General features: G+C 26.4%; 1 protein-coding gene across 2 annotated transcripts in view; it reads left to right on the top strand.

Moving 5' to 3' along the window:
• The first annotated feature begins 756 nt into the window (after positions 1 to 756).
• Positions 757 to 25,145, top strand: part of LOC100158929 (GTP-binding protein Di-Ras1-like) — a 56,060-nt gene continuing 31,671 nt past the window's right edge. Inside the window, exons 1-2 of one of the 2 annotated variants that reach the window (XM_016807052.2) lie at positions 757 to 996; positions 24,221 to 24,315. In XM_016807052.2, coding sequence (XP_016662541.1) covers positions 24,251 to 24,315 — 65 coding nt within the window. In that variant the 5' untranslated portion in view covers positions 757 to 996; positions 24,221 to 24,250. The remainder of the gene's footprint in view (positions 997 to 24,220; positions 24,316 to 25,145) is intronic. The other variant, XM_001944531.5, reaches the window with a different exon arrangement.

The following is a 25,145-nucleotide window of genomic DNA, read 5'->3' on the forward strand; positions in this document are numbered from 1 at the left end:
TTGTGAATTATTAAAATTGTATAATTTTAATTATTTTAATAACAGTACCTATTATAATATATAGTGTATATTAGTATTATGTTGTTTGACGTTTTTTTAATTAATATTAATTTGCATAGTTTTATATAATTTTATTTTATTTATTCATGAAATACCTACAACATACTTAAATATGTTAAAAAAAACAATTTATATGATGAATTATAAGCAAGGTTTAGGTGACATAAATTCAAATGTATCTTTGCGGCGAGAGGATCAAGCAATTACTAAACAATATTTTTTGAAAAAGCACACATTGTAAAACAAATATTCTTTTCTGCGCTCAAAATCTAAAAGTTTATTGAGGATCTATTTCCCATATTTTCCGTGGGTAGGCCCCTCAGGGGGAAGCAATTTTTTTTTTCACCGGAGCTTAGGGGGCGCCAATTTTTATTTGCACTGGGGCGCAAAATGTCTACATGCGACACTGCGCGTGAGAAACATAATATTTAAAAACGTCGGTGTTTTATGTACAACAACAATTGCTCTTGTCTCGAGCTAAACGGATCACCCCGTTATACCTAGGTATACGTATACCAGCTATATACATATACGGCGAAAAGGAATACTCGGCGATCGTCGTCGCCACCTCGTCGGCGCCGGCACAACGTAACGGTTGTTGAGCCAGCTGTGGCGACGAATGGCGGCGGCGGTGGCGGTGGAGCTTTTTGCCGCCGCTGCTGCTCCCCTCGGATTTCCAGTAAATTGGCCGCAGCCGTTCGCGCGCTCGCCGCCCCCCGTATCGCATTTGTTTCGCGTGCGTTCCGTCGCTCGCTCGTGCGTTCGTCCGTATTTGAACTATATTACACACATTACCACCGCGCGTCACGTTCACCCCTCCACCACCGACCACAAACACCACTCCCCCCCCCACGAGCTCGCAGAATACTACAACTTGGTAGTACTACTACTACTACTACGTTACTCGCACCGCTGTCTCCTCGTCACCGGGAGTGAGTATGTATACCTACCTTATGCTATATAGAAATAACGCACGCAGCTGCTGTTGTTTTTCGTATATGTAATACACTTTCAATAATATTATTATAGGTACGCTTAAACTAAAACTCAGCTTAAAATGCAGTTTTTTTTTATAAATTTAAATATATAGTCAATCTGTTTACAAAATAAAAACAATAAGTAAACTGCAGTTGTAAACCGTAATGGAGTACTGACTTGATCCGCATGCAATTTATTGCAATGTATTAGGTGTATAAATATAATATTATAATATATTATAATACTGGCTGCTGCTATCGTGACTAATTAAATAATGCCAGTGGATTTATAACCAAATGTCTTGATAACTCCGTTAAATGTAATAATAATTACCGGTGATATTGTTAACACAGTCTCTCGGGTGGTTTCGACCAAATACTCGTCTGAAATCGTATCCGATTCTGAAAGCTATTTTAATTTTGTAGCCAATGGAGACCCTCTGCAAACAAAAAAATATTCCTTGTTTCGCCAACAAATCCGTGTGAGCCTCTCTTTAAAATGAGAATTTCGGAAAATTGGCTTCAAGGTATCCTCGGGTATAGGATTACCTACATATACGTACCTAATTTCAAAACCGGCACATACGAGTGCAATAGACACGGCTCGCAGCTATGAATAGCTCTCTCTCTCTCTCTCACACACACACACACACACACACACACACACACACACAAACAAAACCATTGACTTTTATAAATATATAGATAGGCCGTACCTATATAATCGTACATTTAGACGATATCGATGCACTATAATACCATGGTATCAGCAGATAATAATTATTTGATATCATATTTACATATCGGGCATAGGATAAACTTGTGCACAATTTTTTTTTGTTTTTTATAAAATAATAATTATTTTGATCGTGGAACTTAAAATATTAATATTAATTAATACACGAAAATAATGATTCCAGTGGATTAATAACAATTTAATTGATCAATACATTTTTAAAAATATTTATATAATTAGATAGGTACCTGTAAAATATACAACAATACAACGGGTATTAAATTAGTTTAACATGTCATCGCCCTTGATGTCAAGGCTTACTTTTATAAAACAAATAATATATAATATATTTTATTAAATCATATGCTATACTAATAATATTATAATAAATTGATATATTTTATATCAAATTTGATATTTAATGCTAAAACTTGACTTAAAAATTTGAAACATTATTGTACTTATTAGTTAAGACTTTTTCTTACTATCAATTTTTTCAAAAAAATCAAAAAATGTATTTTCAATTCTATATCAATAGACGAAAATTGCAGTAGACATTTTAAAAACGAACATTAGCGAATACTCAATGGTCCATATCGACGACATTGTCCGATAATTGTTATTTGTTAACATTTGTTCATGTCTAAATACTATTACTATGTATAATAATATATATTATCTTAATATAACTCGAATTGTATATAGTTTGTACCAAAGAACAATACAAAATAATTCGAACGAAAAATGTGCTTAGTTTCCCGCGCATTAGATATCTTTAATATCATGTAATTAATGACTAATGTACCTACGCAAACGGTCTGCAATAGGGCCAATATATTGAGCTACGACCAGTTTTCCTCACTTCCATTTGCGGGTGCTAATCGAAAGCAAACTATAAAATCGTTGCACACTCTCACATTTATATAGGTATTGCCGACGAATTAATAAATATAAATTCGGAAAGCTCTGTAAGAATGCAATGATGGCCACGGAAACGCGTACTTATTGCAACGACTCCCTCGAACCGTATGACTTAAACAATATTGAAAATTGTACACGTTATATATTGTGATCTTATACAATTTGTTCATTCAAAGTAAAATAATAACCTAACCTGTTTTTATCTTTAAAGTAAATGCGCCTACCTCTTTTGCAATAGTTAATTATAATAAATTAAAATATTGCCTATACGTGATGTGTTCGCTGCAATGACGGTTGTGAGTCTTTAATTTTATTGGAAGGGGGTGAATATAATATAGATATATATTAATATAAATATATAATAGATCGTATGGAATCTGCATAATATTTTATACTTATAATCTATGTAGGACATAGGTACAGGATGTTACAGAAAGCCCTGACAAATAAAAATAAAAAATTGATAATAGGCTATAAACGTATGACAAAATTATGGAAACTATACAGATAATAAACAGTTCAAAAATATACTTAAGTCAGGAAATTCCTAAAAGTATATTTTGAACAAAGTAATTTATTACGTTTCAAATTATTTACTCCAAAAATATATTGATCTTTAAAAAAATTGTAAAAATAAGATATTTGACTTAAATAAACGTTTTTAACATTAAATAAGACAAAATGTATCTAAAATTCTAAACATTAGATTTAAACATTTTCTATTTGTAATATTTCCAAAAAAATGTAATACAATTTAAATTTTTTTATTTTCAGTACTGAGCAAGCGTCTTTAAATTATATAGCTAAATAAAAAAAAATATCGAATATTAATTATAATCAAAGTTATTTAATTTATCAGGCCTTTCTGTTACAAACCTGGTATATATTGCATAAATATAGTTTTATGTCAATTCAGTTTCTATTATATACGGCTATGGCATATAATATTTGATTTCTTTGGTCTTCTAGAAATGTTAACCCCATTTAAAATAAGCAACACTATAATTTTTGTTTAACATATTATGTTTATAGTATTACCTATCAACTTTAATATAATGTTAAAACGTATTATCTAAGTGATATACAGAAAATTAACTTGATTAAACATGTTTTTGCTAGGGTATAAAACTTTTAGGTACTTATACTATTAAATTAACGAAAAAGTAATTATTATTATAAAAAAGCAAAGAATCATAATAATAGTAGTACTGATGCATAATTTACGTAACTCACAAGCAGCAATAAAACAAATTATATTGAGGCGCATCGTTTATTTCATATAAGAGAAAAGTGACTGCTAATAACAATAAATAAACTAAAAACATATAAGTGAGAATAATATTATAATTACTAATTTTGTTAACCAAAGTTGCTTAAATATGTATATTACACATTTAATTGAGTTTTGTATTCATTTACTAAACATTAAATTCTTTATAAATTACAATGTCAGTTTTTTATTCCATTATAGGATAAAATAATGCTATTATAAAGCCAATGGCTTTGTCAAAAAAATAAAAAGCAATTTATCTTGCACAATCTCACAGATACTCAATTTAAAAAACCGGAAATTTTGAAGAAATAATGTATTGTATATAATATCTATAATATTTGGAAAATAATAATACACAATGAACGGACTTGCATTTATTGTTTAACACTTTAATAGTTTGATATATTCTTAACATTTATTTGTTTAGATTAATTATTTTGATATGACTTACTGTCAATATTCATTGTTTGTAATATAGAACTTCCCCCCAAAAAACTCCAGAGAAATCAAATTATAATTTAAATAAGTTTAGAAATAATTTTTATTTCTATTCGTTAGGTAGATGCCTTATAAATGACTAACTCGTATGATTATTCAGAAAAAAAACATGTTTAAAATAATCCACGTAAAAGTTTTACATTTTACATGAATACATGATACATAATAAATTATTCTTTGTTTAGCTAACCTCCATTAAGTTCAAACATTTTTTTTAGTATCTTATAAATCTTGAATTGATGATAACTTATATTAATATTTAAATATGTGTCATACCACAAAAACGACATTAAGTATTAACGTAACATAATCCAATTATCTATAAAGTAGGTACAATTTCTCAGAATATCAACTTCATACAAATTCTCAAGAAATAATAGTAGTCTTAGAACAGCAAGATGCATTTTCAAGATATAACAAAGACATACTATCTTAAATAGGTAGTTTATAGCTAGAAACTTTAAAAATAATCAAAAAACGCTAGTGGGCATTAATTCATGATCAATGTATTTTGACAGTATTTTAAATGTATTTAAATTTAATACAATAATTGAGTGTATTAAAAAATAATATAAGTACCCATAAATAGCTTATAATAAAATAAGCTATTTATATTTATATTATATAAAATAGCTAATAAAAATTCACAAATACCAAAAGTATTATAAATTTAATTAAAACTACTATAGTTTCAGCCTTGTGCTTTCAGGAAAAAAGCACACATCAAAAGATTATTATTTAACAGCTTTAACAGCTTTATAAAAATTCAATAACTGATTACAATTCATATTAATAAAAAAAATCAATTTTAGTTTAGTTTATATAATATGCTATTAATAATAAATTGTTGTATTTTAACATTCAGAACAAAATATGATAACTAACCATTTTTATTTATATTTAAGCCACACATATATAATAATTTTAAATTATATATTATTATTTTATTATTTAACTTTGATATAGCTAAGTACTTAGTTTCTAAAACTACTAATGACAGCTGACAAATATAATTTTTTTTTTTTTTTGTTTATTTCTTGAAATTAAACGTCAACATTAATTATTTGTAATGTTTCTTTAATCGTAGATTATTTTTTAATTAGAATTCTATAATTCAAAATGTCTATAAAACGATATAATTGTGTACTTAACTGTCTAAACTACTATGTACCAACAAATTACAAATCTCAGCTACACTATATACCTATTATTAAATTCGATGCTTTTCGATTTAACATTTACTATTCAAGATATCGTTTTATTTATTTATATACCTACTTATTGGTTTTTAAGAGAATCATTAAGTGTATTGGTTTTACAATGATGTTTCTTTTTGTGTTAACTTTTTTTTTCTGGTTGTTTATGAAATGCTTTAAAAGTTCCAAGTATTCTCTTCATAAGTATATCCTTTGAAATAAATTGAATGTAGTTTTAGACTTTAGTAGATAGTAAATAAATAGTAATATGATTTTATTATTAATAATGGGCTAATGTTAAAGTAGATAAATAATATTTATATCTCCTAATAGTTACCTATCTAGGTACACTTTGTTGTATAGGTTAGGTTGGACAGCGTGTCTTAATCTGGTGTAATTTGTTTGTGGTGTTTTCAGTTTTAGGTAAGTATATAATAAGATGAATCATGGTATAATACTTTTCTTCTCACTTTTATGAATACCTACTTTCATTTTAATACTAAAAATAGATTTGATACTATAAATAGATTTAATTTATGTTTAACTTATATACACAAATTTCTATTAAATTTGTAATTCTATGTCTTCCATTTTTCCACTTATCTTTTCTTTATATAGGATTCTTTAAACTGTGCATTTAAAAGAGGTATACATACATGTCTCCCAAAGCTCTTCTTTTCTGTAGTAAAAACCTTCAAAATATCCAATCAGTAACAAATTTGTTTGATCTCTTTTTTTGGTACTTGTACCTACTCTGTAGTTTCCTATACAATATTAAATCAGAACAAAAATGAACTCTTTTTTTAATCATGATTCGGGAATAGTTTTAAATGTTAAATATCTTTATTTTAATTATGAATCTACATAATGTCTTACTCAACATGTAGAATTATATTATTTTTTTAAAAAAAATGTGCAATATGCTCCAAGTTTGTAACATGCAATAGTTATAGCAACGAAGTAAGATACGATAGTCAATTTTCCTTTACAACATATACATATATAGTCATTTGTAGGTTTACTGTTATTGTTTACTTATTACTTATTAGGTATATTATTTTATCTTACTAATTAGTAACGTTAATATTAATTTGTCTCGATAATCATATATTAAGACGGATGCTAATATTAATAAGCGAAGTTATACTGTTATAGTGGTGAAACTTTTGTTAAATATTAACTTTGATTAAATCGATAGTCTATACACACAATTACACTAAATTACAAAAGTAGCTGTCTTAAATCTTGAATAATTAAACTAAACTCGAAATTATTTTTGGATATTACGGAATAATACCTATATGCTCAAAATATGTACATACCTACCTAGTTATCTTTTATATATGAATTCAAATAATTACAGACTTCATGATGTACAAATGTATATTAATTATATTAAATATCAACAAATGTTGTTTCAAAGTTTAAATTTTGTTAAAATACTGGTTCAGTTATTTATTTTATGCCAATATTATTTTTAGCATTTTATATTTATCTCATATGTTAATATTTGAACAATTCAATACTCAACTACATTATAAATTGTTCACCCTATATCTAAAATAAAAATTAAATTAAATTTTGGAACTGTATACATTTATTCTGTATAAGTATAATTTAGACAGGTATTAAGTGCTATAGGTAACTATAACAATTAAGTATTTCAATTAGAATTTATAAATTTATGCATTTCAATTTTTTTTCAAATAAAACATTTCTGCAATATTTTCTTATTTCTCAAGTTTTTTTTTTAAATGGAACTATATATAATATGTTCTTTGTTCTTATACTATGATAATTATCACATTGACCTGCGTATAATCAGATTTAATTAAATATTTTATCCATCTATTCAGTGGCGTATTTGAGGGGGGTAGTAGATCCCCCCAACATGACTTGAAGAATAGTTTATTTTTTTATAGTTGTAATAGGTACAAACTATGATGTTAAGCCAAAACGATTTTTTTTTATATTGTACATGCTTTCATATTATAATATGAAAACATTATGTTATAGCTGACTGGAGTTTCTAATACATTTGTTGGTACGTTTTGGGGATGGACATTTACTTCGTAGTATAGTCAGATCAGTAATCTTATCACATAAACAGTCACATACTCGCATAAGGATTTACATTATCACTAAGACCGGATAAGAGGGGGGGGGGGCTAAGTAGATGTGCCACGTCCCCGTGGCCCACGTATGTAAAGGGCCCATAGTCTTCTCATTGAGTGGTAATTTGTACTATTTATAGTGCCTACAAGAATATTTTTTTTCTTGTTTGAACAAACAGGTTTGGGGCCCGTCACCCACCTACCATATTACATATCACGTTTCATTGGTTGGGGCCCGAAATCATGTATTGGCCCCTGGGCCCCTGAAGGTCTTAATCTGGGATTGCATTTATGCATTTATCACCATATTAAAGATATTATCCTATATTATAAATATTATTTTAATTTATAGTAAGTTGTCTATTGTCTAACCAGAAATCTCCTTTGAAATTGAATATTTAGCATTATTTCTACAAGAAAAGAATCATCACTCATCAGACACAAACTTGGTAAACTTCGTGGTAAATTCAATAGGGTAGAATATAAGCTTGTGTATAATAATTAATAATATTAGTGCCCCCCCTCATAAAAAGGTATCTTCAAAATGATATCGTTGTCATATTATGTAAAGTTTGATAAGTTTATATCTGGGTAGGTACCACGATTTAAGATAATATTTAAAACCCACATATCCACTTGTATATAAAATAATATATTTAAATATAATTATTTAATTTAAACACCTTAGTATTTGCAATTTTATATTTATAACAAATGGTTAAAACTAATATGTTTAAACTTAAAACAAATACTTACGGTATTCGATTGCACTTGGAAATAACATGACGAAATATTATACAGGCTAGGTCCGAATCCAGACATCGAAATCAGCACACTAAAATTGTTTAAAACAATACAAATATTAAACCTAATATAAGATATAACCAACAATTGTAATGTACACAAGTATCTAAGTTTCATTTTAAAACTGTATTTATTTATTTTTTCTATTTTTATTCTTCTCTCGATTTTTAATTGAAAAGTTATTATTAAAATGTAAATGTTCATACAAATGTAATACTAATGGACTTAGTAATCGAAGCAGAAATTTATAATTTCAAGATCAATAAAAGAGAAAAGAAAAAAAGAAAAAGAAATAGTATACGATGTATAGAAATTATAATTAAAATTATTTTTTGTTTTTAGTAGGTATTAATTAAAAACTATTTTATATTTTGTTATCTAAAAAATAAAATAGTAATAATATTATTTTTTTTAATTTGTCTAAAGAAAATTAAGTCATTGATTAAATTTATAAAGCGAAATTTAATTTTTTTTTTTTTATGTTTCTTTTCTAATTTTTCCATTCAAAATTTAGTTACCAACCTAACTATATAGATTTGGGAGGCACTCTGTATGCATCGGAATAATTCGGAATATTGTTCCAGATGTTTAAATCTGTAAAACTAATTGAATCCTATCTACCTAAGTGCCTGACTATTTATTTGATCGATAGAGATTTTAAATCTGCATAATATATTAGTGTATGTCCATCCACATAATGAATAATTATCTTAATAAATTTAAATGTATAATTATCGTGTATTAATAAATCAAGCATTATTGTAAAGTTATAGTTACAAAAATATTATACTTGATGAAATATAATTTGTTTTTAAATATCATATTAAAGAAAGAGTGTTCGGTCACGTGGTTCCACTTACTTATTTTAATGCGACCCGACTAACTGAGTTTTCATTTTAATTGAATTTCTCGAAGGGAGCTTTTTTTAATGTTTACAGGTATAATTTGATTACTTACTCACTAGTATACGTCATATTACATTTATTTAAAGACGAGTTTTAATAAACTATTATTACGCTGTATACCGATGGTAATAATAATAATAATATTTGGATTATAAAGTGCAATAATTTCATACAAATAGCCAATAATATAACTGATTAGTCAACAATATACTAGTGTTTTTTCTGCTTATAATTATCGTTACCTAATACCCAACACATAGACGATAGACTGATTAAACTGATTTTCTTAAAAATATCAGAATGATGCGATGAGCAGAAAAACTACAATGAAATGTAGAGTAAAATAAATTATTGTGTTTAGTACAATAATTATTACTGTAACGGTTTACAGATAACAGACTCGTCGTTTATGTCACTCTCAAATCCCAGTTAATTTTCTATGGTAGTATGGTCAATCTACAGAACTCAGCTGACAACAGCAGGAACTTTGTAGTAACGAGCGTATACGGTAGTCGGGTTGGGATAGTGAAGTAGACAACACTCAACAATTTAACTAATCATTTTAAATCGAGGTAATCTAATCAAATAATCGTACATTTCGCCATCATAATAATATATATTATATTAATAAATTTAATTGTTCAACTCGTACTCCGCTACTCCTGCAGTGATTGACAATACCACCCTCGAAAACAGGGTTACCCCGTTGATAGTGTATTTACTGTATTATTGTATATTTGTGTAACTATTTTAGAACAAATCTATGTACCTATACGTTGCTATATCGTGTTCGACTGTGTTAGTTTGAACATATGTCATAAGAATATAGGACCTGTAAAAATGTAAAATTTAACTTTGAAAACATTATAATTAGTAATGGCAATTATAGACAATCAACTACTTTTCGATTAGGTTTAAACATTTACAGCCACTAGCTTGGTTTGAAATAATGAGGGAGGTAAGGCCGAGGTGTGTTGCAATTGTTTAATACTTCAATATACTATCGTTTCAAATATTGAATATATTATATGGTTTTTAGTTCTGTATAACTTTACTTATCGAGCCATTTATAGTTGAATTAAAAGTGCAAAATACTGAGTAAGCAAGACGTATAAGCACTGACATTTTAGGTTCAGGAGGTTAACTATTAGAAATATTTTTACTCTCTAAGTTATATAATATTTAAGTTTTCTATTATTAGTGACTTATTACTCCGCTAAGAAATAGCCATGTATAAAATAATATTCCATTGTAAATTATTAACTATTATGCCATGGGGCAAGTAAAACGAGTAAAACAAGAAAAAAAAACAAAAAAATTTGTATTTCAATAACTATCCAAACACAATATGTTGACTAAAAGTTTGAAATTTCTATTATTTTTAAAAATTGCAATGGTCGCCATACTCTCAAGCTGAATTTACTCAAGGATATAGCAGTTAGCAGTCCTTCAAAGTTTGACTTTTCAAAGTCAGAGTTTCCCCAGACTTCACTTCATACGTTTTATTCTTCCAAAATCCAACAAACGTCTTTTGCAATATATTATGTATAAATATATTGTACCCTATTGTGTACTATTATTTCGTGTGTAAAAGACAAATGTACGAGTGTGACCAATAAAACCAGGATAACACAGTAGGGGTACTGTTATTATTGATTTAAAATTTAAATGGATATTCACTAATATTATAACTGTATATGCATTATTTACAATGCCCGCATACAATAATGGCATTAGTTTCTCGACAGAAATTATCTTAATGAATATTATGCAGATATTATTGATCTAATTTGTTATAATTTTATAAGCTATTATGCATATTGTTACGGTCTTACAGTAAAACTGAACAGCGATGAATTATGATACTATTGATAGTTGATACTGCGTAGGTATAAGTCTTATAAACCATAAGAATCAAACCAAAGACGTTTGAAATAATATTCGCCCATTCGCGCATAAGGTACGAACTCCATTATTTTTTGATTCGGTAGCTTTAAGCCGCAGTCTAGGATCATACCTTTTGAAACAATGAAACGTACACGTGTAACATAATATATATAGGTGCACGAACCGCAAACTACAAACAATACATACTCATAATGAAGACGCGTCACGTGTATATGAAGATGAAATTGTTTTAACAAACATGCTCAATACAAAAATGCGATCTTTTGTATTTTAACTCGACGTGTAGGTACTTACAGCGGTGCTAATCCAAGTTGTCAACGTTTACGTAATAACTAATAAATACCAACAATAATAATAATAATAATAATAATAATAATAAAAAGCCTGGGAAATTTCTTGCTGCTATAGTTTGACGTGTCGAGTGTACTTCGTCATTTAGTAGGTCACATGTAATGTATGTGTACAATTTGAATTCTATGATAAATCATAAAGACGTAGACCGCGATGTTTCAGTCTTTATTTTTAAGAACATTATATCATATTTTATTTTTATATCATATTTTTATTGCTATTAGTTATACGATACTAATTGTATTGATTGAACTACTAGAATTAATTTCTTCCACAAATATATCGTGTTTACCATATTATAATATTATATCATAAAATATTACTATTTGTTGTCTGAACTTATAAGTCAATACCGACGTGATGTAGAAGAGTGTGAATACTGAATAGGTTCGAGGTATAAATAGGTCAAAATTAATTTAAATATTTTGAAAATCGTATATAGTAAATATAAATATTTGTAATGGCAAAAAATTTCAAGTTCCTATGAATTTTATATTTGTGTAACAAAAAATAACAAAAATCGTTTAAGAGAAGTTGTTATTTTACGTGTGAAAATAGTCTAATTTCGTCATAACTCTTACTTCAAACGCTCATAAAAAATGAATATAGTAGCTACGTTAGATCGACTTTTTTTTAAAGTGTAGTATGAACTTCTTTTGGGGAACCTTGTATTAATTTATCAAGCAATTTGACCATGCATAAATATTTTAATCGACATTTATACAAATAAATAATAATAAAAAAGTAGAACATTTAAAATATCCATAAATATCCATTAATAGTGCCAAAATATTTTTAAAACAATAAAAATATGTTTAGAAAATGTCAATATACTTCAAGTATCTATACAACAGCCTTCCACAATTCAATATAGTTTGAAAATTGTATTTTATATTTTAGTAACCACCCAAGTAGGTAATACCCATTTTTGTTGTACTTCAATGGAAAAACTCTCAGGCCACGTAAAATTGTCGGATTTTGATAACTGCATTTTTTTATTCAAAAAGAAAACTTTTTACAGCTCGCATTGAACACCGATTTTTATTTAATTTCAAATAATGATATAAAGTAATTTGTAAAAAAAGCTTAACATTGTCTTTTTTATAGAGTTTAACTATTATAAAGTTTGAGATTTAAATATTAAAAAACTGAGTTCATTGTGGGCTCTAGAACATTTCAATCTGATAATTAAAAAAAATATAAGCACATTTGGTCGATTCTACAAAAAGGGATCATTATTCCGTAGAGTGTATTTTTGAAGATAAAATAACTTTAGCATCGGGCGCCATAATCTGGTAAATTGTGATGTATAATTATGTATTTATAGCGATCAAATAAACAAATTAATTTAACTCACGTAGTCACGTCACATATTACTGATTAGGTACTGAAGGTGATTTGGCCGTTAGGTATAGGTAGGTATAGTTTAAGACACTAAAACTTGGAGCACTACATCATGTCGTCATTAACCATAAATTATGTAACATAATATAATATATGATTTGCAAACATTCAGATATTCACTGTACAATTTTGAATGATAGCTTGACTATTTAATATTTATGATGTTTTAATATCTTTACAAATTACAATTTTCTTCTTGGCAGCCATAAATTATGCTTACTCAACTATATACTTCAATACTATTAAATAATATTGTTAAAAAACAAAACAATCAAAAATCAATATACTTAACAAATTATTTATTGGTCTATAAGTAATAAGTGACAACACTGAAAAACGAATATTCAATATGTTCTAACATTTAAAGTATGTACAATTACATTACAGTTACCAGCTAATATTTGTATATTGCTTTATCATTTCAATTTTCACAAAAAAATAATAGTTTTAAATGATTAAATTAAGTTATTATATTTTAACAGACTTGTTACAAAAATTTTTAAATGTATTCAGAATATATATTTAAATATTTGGTGTAATTTTTGATTATAAATACTATCGTTCAAAAATAATATATAAATACTAATACATTTTAAAAGATTCAAAATACTTTACAAGCATTTTTTTATGTTAAAATATTTATACGTTTATCATAAATCCATAAATGTATACATAACATTATTAATAAATATGTACATACTTTAATAATTGGTTCAAGAATTTTAGATGACACATACATATTATATTGTCAGGTTAAAAACTTAAACTAAGTAGGTATAATTAATTGAATGTACCTAGTTATTGTATCATCTGCATATTTGATGAAATCTTAAAAATTCTTAGAAGCATTATAAAATATTATTTTAAGAGCAATTTATAAACAGAACCAAATTATTGGTCTTTGAAATACAACAGTAAAAGGAAAAAAAGTATTTAATATTCTAAAAGTATTTAAAATACACTTGTGTCAAAAAGTATTTGAAATATCAAAAAAGTAATGTAATACAAGTACTTATAGGTATTCGAATACTTAACAAAGCTCAATATTTACTATTCAAATTTTAAACCTAATATCAGATACGTAAATGTATTGGTAATGAAATTATGTACGAATTGAAAATATTCTAGCCTCTTTTCTATTTAATTTTTACACAGCTTCCATAATTAACATAAATTTAATTAAAACTTTAACCTCGAATGAGTTCATAAAATCACGAAATTTCGAATAGCGATTAAATTACCAGAATCTAGAATTTTCGTTAGTTTATGCGAGCTAAATAGCAAATTTAATTTATTAATAATAGAAATTTTAAAATACCACAGGCTAAAATATTATTATTCCAGCTAATAATTTATTTTCAAACTAATTTTATTTAAAATATTCAACATTATCCTGTATTATTTAGTTTTGTCTGTAACTTAAAAACATGAGATAGCCAATTTTAGTCTGGTTTTTCATTAAAAATATATATAATATATTTAAACATGACGTACATTATATTTCGTGTAAGTCATTTTTAAAAAAATAATTTATATCGTACATATTTTTAATAAAATCCAGTTAGACTTATAAATTGACTGATAATTTAATTGTTTTAAGTAAATAATAATATACTGCAAGGTGAATTTATATTAAAGGTAAACAGTAAACGGTTATTTTCTGGAAAAGTATTTTGACGATTTTGGAAAATCTTTTTGATAAAACTGAATATTAAATGAACCACCTTGCAGCATTACTATATATAGCTGTATAGTCATATAGTGTAGTATATTATACATATATAATTTCATACTGAGCACAGTGGTGATAATTTTAACTATGTGAATAATATCGAAACAATTTTCCGAGTTTTCCAGGAAATATATCTAATATCGCATCTTCTTCACTTTCCCTGCCGCTTTTATATTATACAAAATAAACAATAACACAATAATATATTTTAATAAGCGTAGCAGCAATTATAAGACTTCAGTTTCTCAGTTGTGCACACTACAATATATTATTATTATCTTGTACTAGTATTATTATTATTATTATTATAGACGCGCAGAACCATAACAAATCTGCAGAGTTGGCTGTCATTTAATAATAATATTACACTCCAATATTATAATATACTTGCCAAATCCAAACAAACAAACCGTTAGCTTCGCCATTAAACGTCGTAGTTTGAGTTTTATCCGGCCCGAAGGCGTGCGAGGAGAACTGCAGAAAATTCAAAGCCGTAAAAGTCGATCGAATGGTCGTCGGTGTACCCTATAATAGGGTCGAGGGGGGGAGGTTTTCAGTACGACTTTTACTGCGTCGTATGACCACCGACATATCGTACGCAAAATATTTATATAAACTTTATTTATAGGCCACGGTCCGCGATCTGCAACTCGTATACGTTGGATGGGTAAGTATAGCAGTTCCAATTAAAATGTTGACGCTTCAACGCCGTAGTTTTCCGTTTATATATAAGTTATATTATACGCATCATAATAGTATACAATATATTATATGTACCTATTATAGAAAAGCAGAGTGCAAACATAACTTAAAAATGTATAACTATTGTTAGCGTGGCGTATATCACGGTGGAAAATAAAAATCAATATTTTTTTAAACTCTTTTTTTACCTACTCTATATTTGGTCGATGCATCCGACTTAATTATAACCTACGCAAGTGTGTAGCAGTTATTCCACGATTTTTTTTTAACTTTTTGCCATACTTTATTACACATTACACGTACACATGTTTCAACTGTAATGAACCCATAAAGAATAATCACGATTGGTGCCTAATACATTCAATAAATATTCAGTAATATTATAATTTATAAACACTAATGATGGCACTATATATTAACCTATACCATTTTAAGTGTATTTAATACTATATTACGTCTTAGGTACATTAAAGATTTCCTTGTATGTATTGTTTTGTTGTTTGTAAGAAACAAAAGATATAACACGAGTTTAACAGGTAACGACTACCATATAATCTTTAGGTATTAGTACTTACTCTTTTTTTATCGCTCAGTATTATTTCAATATTTCACACTTCAGTGTTACCATTTACCAATCACCATAGATCAGGGACGGCAATTAAATTTTATGGCGGTCCAGATAATTTGAAAAAAAATGTTGAGGACCAGAAAACACTTAAATAGTATAGTTAATATTATAATGTGTTTATATTTGTGTTAAAAATACAGTTTAAGGTATTTAAAGCAAATTATTTAATATAGTATAATATTAGCCTGCAGTTTTTTAAAAAATTGTATATACTCTTGGAGAACAACTAATGCGCAGTGTTTTGAAGGTGGTGATCAGTTAATCTTGAGCAATATATATTCTTTAAAAATGTCATTTTGGATAACAAAATTTCCCATATGTATGTGGAGCCAAAATACTTTCAAATACAACATAAAAATAGATCAAAATATATCTATTGTGTGCAGAAAATCAGAATTTAAAAAAAATTAGTTATTTCCCCTCCACGGGCTGGATTGGGTCCGCGGGCCACCCATTGCCGATATTGCAATAGATTATTTAACGTTCTTGTATTATAATATAATATCTGTATTAACCTGCTTTGCCTGGGGATAAATAAAGGTTAGATAAGGGTCACGATCCAAAATGGGCAATTCATACCTGCGGCGGATAGTGAAAATATGTGAAGTCCGGAATTTTATTTTTTTGCGTATATAATAGGACGTATTATCTACCTATCTAATATCTTTATTGGGTTTGATGCATGATTAAAAAAACGAAGACGATTCATTTAAAACTGCTGAGTTTACAAAAAAAAGTCTTTATTGGCACAGGTATTTGAAAATATTTCAGGGATAGGGTTCAATACCTATTTAGTTTCAGTATACCTTGGGATATTTCTGAAACTGTGAGGAAAAAAGTACTAACTTATTTAGATTTTAAATTATGTATTATTATTTTTTAAATTTATTTATATTAAGGTACAAACACGATATTTTGTTTTAATCATTCACCAATTGTGATTATATTATAATAATTGTATTTTCGTTCAAAAAATTGTTTTAAATTGTGCATTTAATAATTTTGAAACACGCATAGTACTATAAATTTTCAGTGCCATTTTTCTCATGTATCATTTTATTAAAGACAATTTTTTTCAAGTTTGCATGTTTGATATTTTGATGTCCATTGAATATTTTTGCATATTTTTAAGAGAATATAAGTATCATATTTTTAGTTTTTTTAGGTAGTATTTCATATATTTTTGGCATAGAAATGATAACCCTCAGCAATACTTTGCTTTTTACGTTAAATATAATAGCTATTATAATACTCTTACGGGTCGTCCGGGATCCCAAGTAATATTTGTGCAAAATTTGGTACCAGTTAGTCAAAATTACTCAAATCTGTGGAATCGCATATGTGAAATTTGGATATAACCCGACGAATAATATCTATATTACCCGACTATCTATTTTAATAGGTCTATATGTATCATTACTGTTTTGCTTCAGTTGAAATATTCTCAATCGTTTTTTTGTCAAAATCGGTCGAGTATTTTTTATAGCATATAATGTACCTCAACCATACATTTTGCCTCGTTTTAAATATAATAGCTGTTAGTTGATTTAAAATTGTACATGAAATAGCTTTATTAGCCTAAATGACAAAATTTAATATAATAGTAGGTACAGAAAATATTATATCCAATCATAATGTATAAGTGTATAACTAACAATCAGGGCTTGGATTTATATGCAATAAAAAATTGTAACATATGCATTTTATATAACTAAATATGCAAAAATATGCATTTAATTTTTTATAAGATTAATACTAAAATAAAGTTACAAAAAAAATATTTATTTATTAAAATATATCAATGATAGGCTGTGTCCTAAAATAATATAATTTAGAAATAAAATAAAATAAAATAATTTAGAAATAAAATATATAATTCACATTAACTACGTGCGTGTTACATGAAATAAAATTTATATTTGACAAAAAAACCAAGTTTTACGAAATATACTATAAAACATGAATTTTTTACATTCTTATAATCGAAATATGCAATAATATTAATTTTATTCAATATAATATGCATTTTATCCAAAATATGCAAAAACATGCAAAATAAAAATACCACCATTTATCTCATCATGAGGTGATTCGTGGACATTACTGACAAAATCAATAATTAGAAGTAGCAAAAAAAACATGCTGTTGTATATAAATCTTAGCCCTGCTAATAATCATTCAATTCTTTGTAACCAATGGTAAGGTACATATAGGTATAAATAAAAAAATATTCGATTTTCGTAAGCGGAAACAAAATGCATATGTGAGCCATAGTGACCTTTATGTGTTGGAAAACGAAACTATAAACTCTACCCTAGGCCGGAGTATCTATAAGGAATCTATTGAATATTGGTATACATTTTATTGAAAACGGTCGAGTAGTCATTGAGTCCACGGAGGACGAACAAACAAACAAACATTAATTTGTATTTCCTAGATTATGAGATCGGTACTCTGTATTCAAGCAATGCATTTAAGGAACAAAGAGAAATATAAAAAAAAATAATGTATGCTTATTGCTTACAACTTAGAATTCGTTATGACTGTATGTCTGTATAGTTTTATCTTATAAGATAGAAAATGCCTTTAGTATTTTAAAGCGCATTTTTTTTTCATTCTGCTGTAGCTTTAACACAAAGAATACCATATATTATATTATATAGGCATCTAAATATTATCTATTAGGGTGGTGCAGTTATCATATCTCTTAAGTCAGGCTGTATCGTATTGTTGTAAAAATAAAAAAGTATCTTCCACAAACCAATTCATCGTTTAGATATTACATACCATCAAGATATTCACATAGAACTTAAGATTATTCAAGCTATATTACATTTCTATAGACTAAATAATTATTTATAGTGGTGTTTTTATATGTATTATTATATACCATTTTTTTTCATCATATTATTCAAAGAAAAAGAACGTGAAAAGTTCAAAAGGTTTAAAGTTAAAATATTTTATATAACAAAATAACTATACTGTATACGGAACTTTTACTTTTTACTAAATCAAAAATATTCACGTGACCAAAATTAAAAAGTAGTCATTTTACTTTACATTCGTAGTTTTTTTTTAATGTAAGTTTTCCGTTAAGTCTTATTAAAATTTAAAGTAAAACATTATTCTGTGGTATAAATATTTTAAATATTAAATATAAAATAATGTACTTTCTGAAAAAGCTCTAATCTGCAGTTTACTATGTTTTGTTTTTAATATCAAAATAGATGGCCTACCAATGATAAATAATTTAAACGCAAAATTATTTAATTTACAGCTGCCTATGCTTTTAGCATTTTAACGTTCAGTCTTCTAAATTACTTTACGACTTCGGATACACAAATTGTATTTTATAAGAAGAGTAATAATATTATGACATAGTTTTAGACGCGATGGTTGGTTGATTTTTTTTTATAGCGTAAATCTTACAATCTGTATACTCTATGAAATACAATACCTATAATAGTAATGCAAGACCTTTGAATAATGTATAAAGGCTGATGACTGATGATATAATAAAAAAGAAGGTGTCCACTGACATTAGTCACTTTAAAATAACGAACTCAGATTTTGGTTAAATTATTTTGAAGTATATTGATGAGAATATTTTTATAATTATTAGTAATTATTAAAATTACCTATTGAATATCATCACAGCTCTCAAGACATAAATTAGTTTCATATAATATGTAATATTTTTAATGCATAGATTCAGTGTTTATTTTAAAAATAAATTCTTAAATATATTAAAATACAACAGATATCTTTACAAAAATTACTAAAACGTTGTAAATTGTGAATTGGTCGTATATGCTATAAAAAGTGTATATTATGTAAATTTGTTAGTGATAATGGGCAAGCTGTCAAAGTGAAACAAAAATCAATAAAAAAAAAAGTTTGTACCTAAATGTACATTAAACAATATAAACTAATTCCATTCTATTAAAGACAGACGGCAATTTTCACCGTTGTCTAGTTGAAAATGCCTAACTATAGAACCAATAATTTCATCGATAATATAAAAGATAATCTATATTTATTACCTAGGTATGGATAATTATGTATTATTAGAATGTAGACAAAATTAAACAAAAAAGTTCGTCTTTTTTAAAACTTTAATTAATCTCTTGTAATTAAAATAATTTTATAAATAATTAAAGTTTGAAAGTTTGAAATATAAATAATTAATTATAAATAATAATCTATATTATATTACCTAAGTATAGATAATTCCCATTAGTATTATTAGAGCGTAGACAAAATGAAACAAAAAAGTTCGTCTTTTTTAAAACTTAAATTAATCTCTCGCAGTTTAAGTAATTTTATAAATAATTAAAGTTTAAAATATATATGTATTAGAGTTTTAATATTATTAGGTATATATTCATTCAGATTTGTACTGGCATTAATCATCTTTAAAAAATCATTAAGTTATTTTATTTGACATAAATGTTGGCATATTAAATGAAAAATTCTATGTTATAATAATTAATGTACTGCAGTATATTTTAATTATACAAGGTGGGTGATCCACTAAATTTGTTCATTATTTATGAAGGAGCGATATATTACAGTTTATTATTAATTACATTGTGAGTATGTTTAAGGAATTACCCTGACATGCTATACCTGCCTACATTGTATCATATTAATATTATGTATTATAGTATTATAACGTGTAATTTTATTAATTGAAAGATGAATATAATAATATATTCTATTATAAAGTAAAATTTTACTGAACTATTAATTTCCGGAGTATTAAAGATGTAAAGTTATTTAATATAGTGCTAGGTAGGTACTAATATAAAGACAATATTTAAGCCATTTAAGGAAAACGTTTAGGTACTAAAAAGTAAATATTATTGGGTTTTATATTGACTCTGTTAATTTAATATAATAAAAGATGATTTTATGTATATTACAAAATGTACACAAATATGTTATTAACATTTATAATAAAACTATATATATATATATAATTAATTGTGAAATCACTTCAATACTGATATAGGTAGTTAATAAATTATAAAATATTTCAGTGTATTTATTCAGTCAGTTATAAATAATTGTTAAGTTCTCACCACATTATATTATGCTACTCGAGCTTAATTCGTTTTTTATTTTGTTTAATTAAAATGTCCCACAAAATGAAGTGTTCTAATACAATTTTATTTCTAGTATGCAAAACTCATAATTTAATTAACAGCCGAATTAAATGTTTTAAATAAAGACAATTCATTCAATTTATTTATGTGCCCATTTTTATTACAAATATTTAAATATTTTACCATAATTGGATGGCTCTAAAAAAATTAATCAAAAAATATTATGAATTATGTATAATGATATAATATAACCATGAAAACAAATATTAAATCTATTTATAAGTTTAATTTTACTAAAATAATAATACACATTAGGTAGTAGGTAATAGGTATGTACATTTTACATAAATTGATTGGTCAATAGTTGTTCAATTTTGACTTGACATCTATAATTCAAAATAACACATAATATTGACCTAATAAAATAATAAATTATTATTTATTTAATCAAAATTGGAAATATAATAATAATAAATAAAAGAGAATAAACTACAATTTTTTACTTATTTAAGTATATTACCGTAGAAACTATGATACTATATATAAGCCATAAGGTCAAGAAGGTCGAATAAATTATAATGGTATAATGTAATATAGGAACCTTTATATAAGTATATATATTATATTTATAGATATTAGATATATTATACAGTTGTATTCATTTATAGATACAATAGCTCTATATTTTAGGGTGTTTTTTAAGTACTCCTAAACTCGAGAGAATCAAATAAACCTACTCATAACTAAGGGTTTGTTGTTTGAAACTCGACCAAATAACTGTTTTTACGAGAATAATGACGTGTCTTAGAATACAACTAATAAAATGGGCATTTTGACTTCATAGACCTGGAAGTTTACTTGAGTATAGATACTGAACACCATCATAAAAGGCTCGATTAGGAAGATACTTGATTTTTTATCACCTTCTTTTTACACGTTCGCCCCCACATTAGTTTCTCCGAGTAAACTTCAAGTAAATAAACTCTAATGAAGATTTAAAGGTAGACAGTTTTAGAGTCGGTTTTAGTTAGAATCACCAACTAGAAATTAGAATACAAATAGTATAATTATTAATTAGTTTATATAATGATATGATTTATAGATCATCAAATAAAATTTTGCTTTCCGAAATATTCATTAACTTCAGAATTAGTGCGGGAATTATTAATACATGCCAATATACATAGCAATGTGGTTAAAACGTGTTTATTCTTTTATATTATATTTTTTACTATTATACATTTAATAAGCTTTACACTGCGTGCCATTTGTTATGTTGACAGTACATTAGTAGGTACAATGTAATACTTAACGGGCCATTGCCTACCGTTACGGTTCGATTAAAATACAAACGCTTTTAAGCTGCTTAAAACATTCAAATTGACACTTAGCGTACAAATGCAGTGTACAGATATTAACCTTTTGTACATCGATTTACAAGTCTTGATGACTTCTTGATAAGACTTAATAAAAATGTGTAAAATCAATATCTTCTTCAGAGAGTTTTTTTTAACACATTATGGAAAAGGTTACAGATAAATATTTAGTACTTACCAATATTTTAACGCAATTCACTTTTTATTTCTAAAAACTTTCCACGCTAATGAAATTAAAATTAAAACTACCTAGCTCAAGTGGATTACAGTGGAATAAACCAGTTGATTGTAATCTGATTTATAAATACCTTAATCGATCAAAGGAAATAATAATTTATATTTTATCTACGTTACTAAGTTATTTACTTAAATTGAATGAAATATTAAACACACATATTTCAGTATAATATTATGTAACTCCTATACAGAAGACTTTCAAGTTAAAAAAAAAAAAAGAGGAAGTCGCTTTGCTGTATAGTCGATTTCGAGTGTATCTCGTCATTGAGTATAGGTAGATCACTGAAATGTATGAAACAACGATTCTGTTCAGAGACATTGTCATCATCGAGTCATCTTCTTTTAGTAATGATATTCCATATACATTTATAATTTACTAACTGTCCTCGTGCACTCTGTTTCCCGTAATAAATGCCACCCGATTACCACCTGCAGTTTATTCCTGTTTTACATTTCAATAGACAATATTTCGTGGACAGAAGTTAGGTCCTTAAAACTATGCTTTAAATTTGCTCCGAAAAATAATCTATCATTAAAAAAAACGCATGACTATCGGATGAGTGATTCCAAAGAACATGCGATTTCCATTATTATATCATATAATGTATATAGATAAATAAACTATACATAATTTATTTATCTATAAGTAAAGGTACCTAATACGATAGATTGAACTTATTTTTGACAACATTAATTATTATTATAGTATATCAATATAGACGATAAGTATCAAAAAATATTGTAATTAACTTATAACTTTTATGTCAATACCGACGTACCGTATTATACTAGTGTAAATAGGTTAACGGTATAAATAGTTGAAAATTATTTTGAATATTTTGAGAATTACATTGAGCATAGAAATAATTTACTTCATCTTGAAATGTTTCAAGTATCAAGTCTCAACCATTAATATTTCTTGAATCACAACAAAATACCTAATTAAACACGTTTAATAATCCGACTTATAATTTCATAGAAAATATTTAAGAAATATTTAAGTTCTTATTTTAACCAAAGGTTATATAGGTATAGGTATAGGTACTTTTTTGCGCCGCGGCAGTAATGCGAAAGCAATTCCCGCGGCGTCGTTGGTTAAAACCAGGAAAAAAAAGTTCTTTTTTCATAAATATGAGTACGTTAAATATAATATAGTTTACAAATACAGATGAAATAAAATATAATGTATTATAATGAAATTAGGTTTTATAAAACATACACATTACGCGTATAGAAGTATACATTTGAAATTGATGATTTAAAATTATTTTTTTTTATTATTATTAACAGCCATCAACTCATTCGAGTAAATAACCGAATATGTCAGTTACACAGTGGAACCATCAACAACACTCCAGTGACCAGTCTATATTATTGGCTATAAGGTAATTTACCCATCAAGTTTTACTATGTACTTATATAATACTTATAAAAAAATATATAATGTACTTGATATGTATAATTTACACAGTATATAATATAGTTTACAACCTAGATTACTAACGGTTGTATGGAACTTCTTCTGGTAGTGCACATAAAATACATATATTTTTAATTTTTCTCCGAAATTTTGAAGTGTTGTCACTGAACTTTTCTTTTGAAACTTTCTTTAACAAATCAAAATATTTTGCATGTTTTGCTTTTCGTTATTTATGTCATCACAACTTACAGTTTCTAGATATTGTATTATAAATGTATACAGACTGTATAAATAAATATCTATATAAAAAAAGTTATTTATAATTTTTTTAGAAAACTACTAGTAATTTCAAAATAAAAATATCGTTCTAAATAATACCATCTGTGCTACTTTTCAATCGATGAAAAAAGTTAAACTGTATGAAACTTTTAAGCAATTTTGTCTTAAAAGTATTTTCCAAAACAAACTTATGGTGAAAACAAATCATTACCATTATAACGATCACCATCGAAAAGTTTCACAAGTCGAATAATAATAATTTTCATACAGTATCGTAAAAATTCTATTATAATAGTCTTCTAATAGATACCTATATCAAACAGATACATCTCACATATACATATTCATAAGATATCTAGCATTCAAAATATATATTCTTTTCATACACTTTATAATATTGATGTACTTATGTTTTATTAGATAATATACTGTGATATACGGTATAATATACCACACTACCACAGTGCTCGTTTTATAAAAAATGTACAGTCTGAAGTGTTTATATGTTTGCTCTTA

Source organism: Acyrthosiphon pisum, chromosome A2 (assembly GCF_005508785.2).
Source record: "Acyrthosiphon pisum isolate AL4f chromosome A2, pea_aphid_22Mar2018_4r6ur, whole genome shotgun sequence".
NCBI classification, from domain to species: Eukaryota; Metazoa; Arthropoda; class Insecta; order Hemiptera; family Aphididae; genus Acyrthosiphon; species Acyrthosiphon pisum.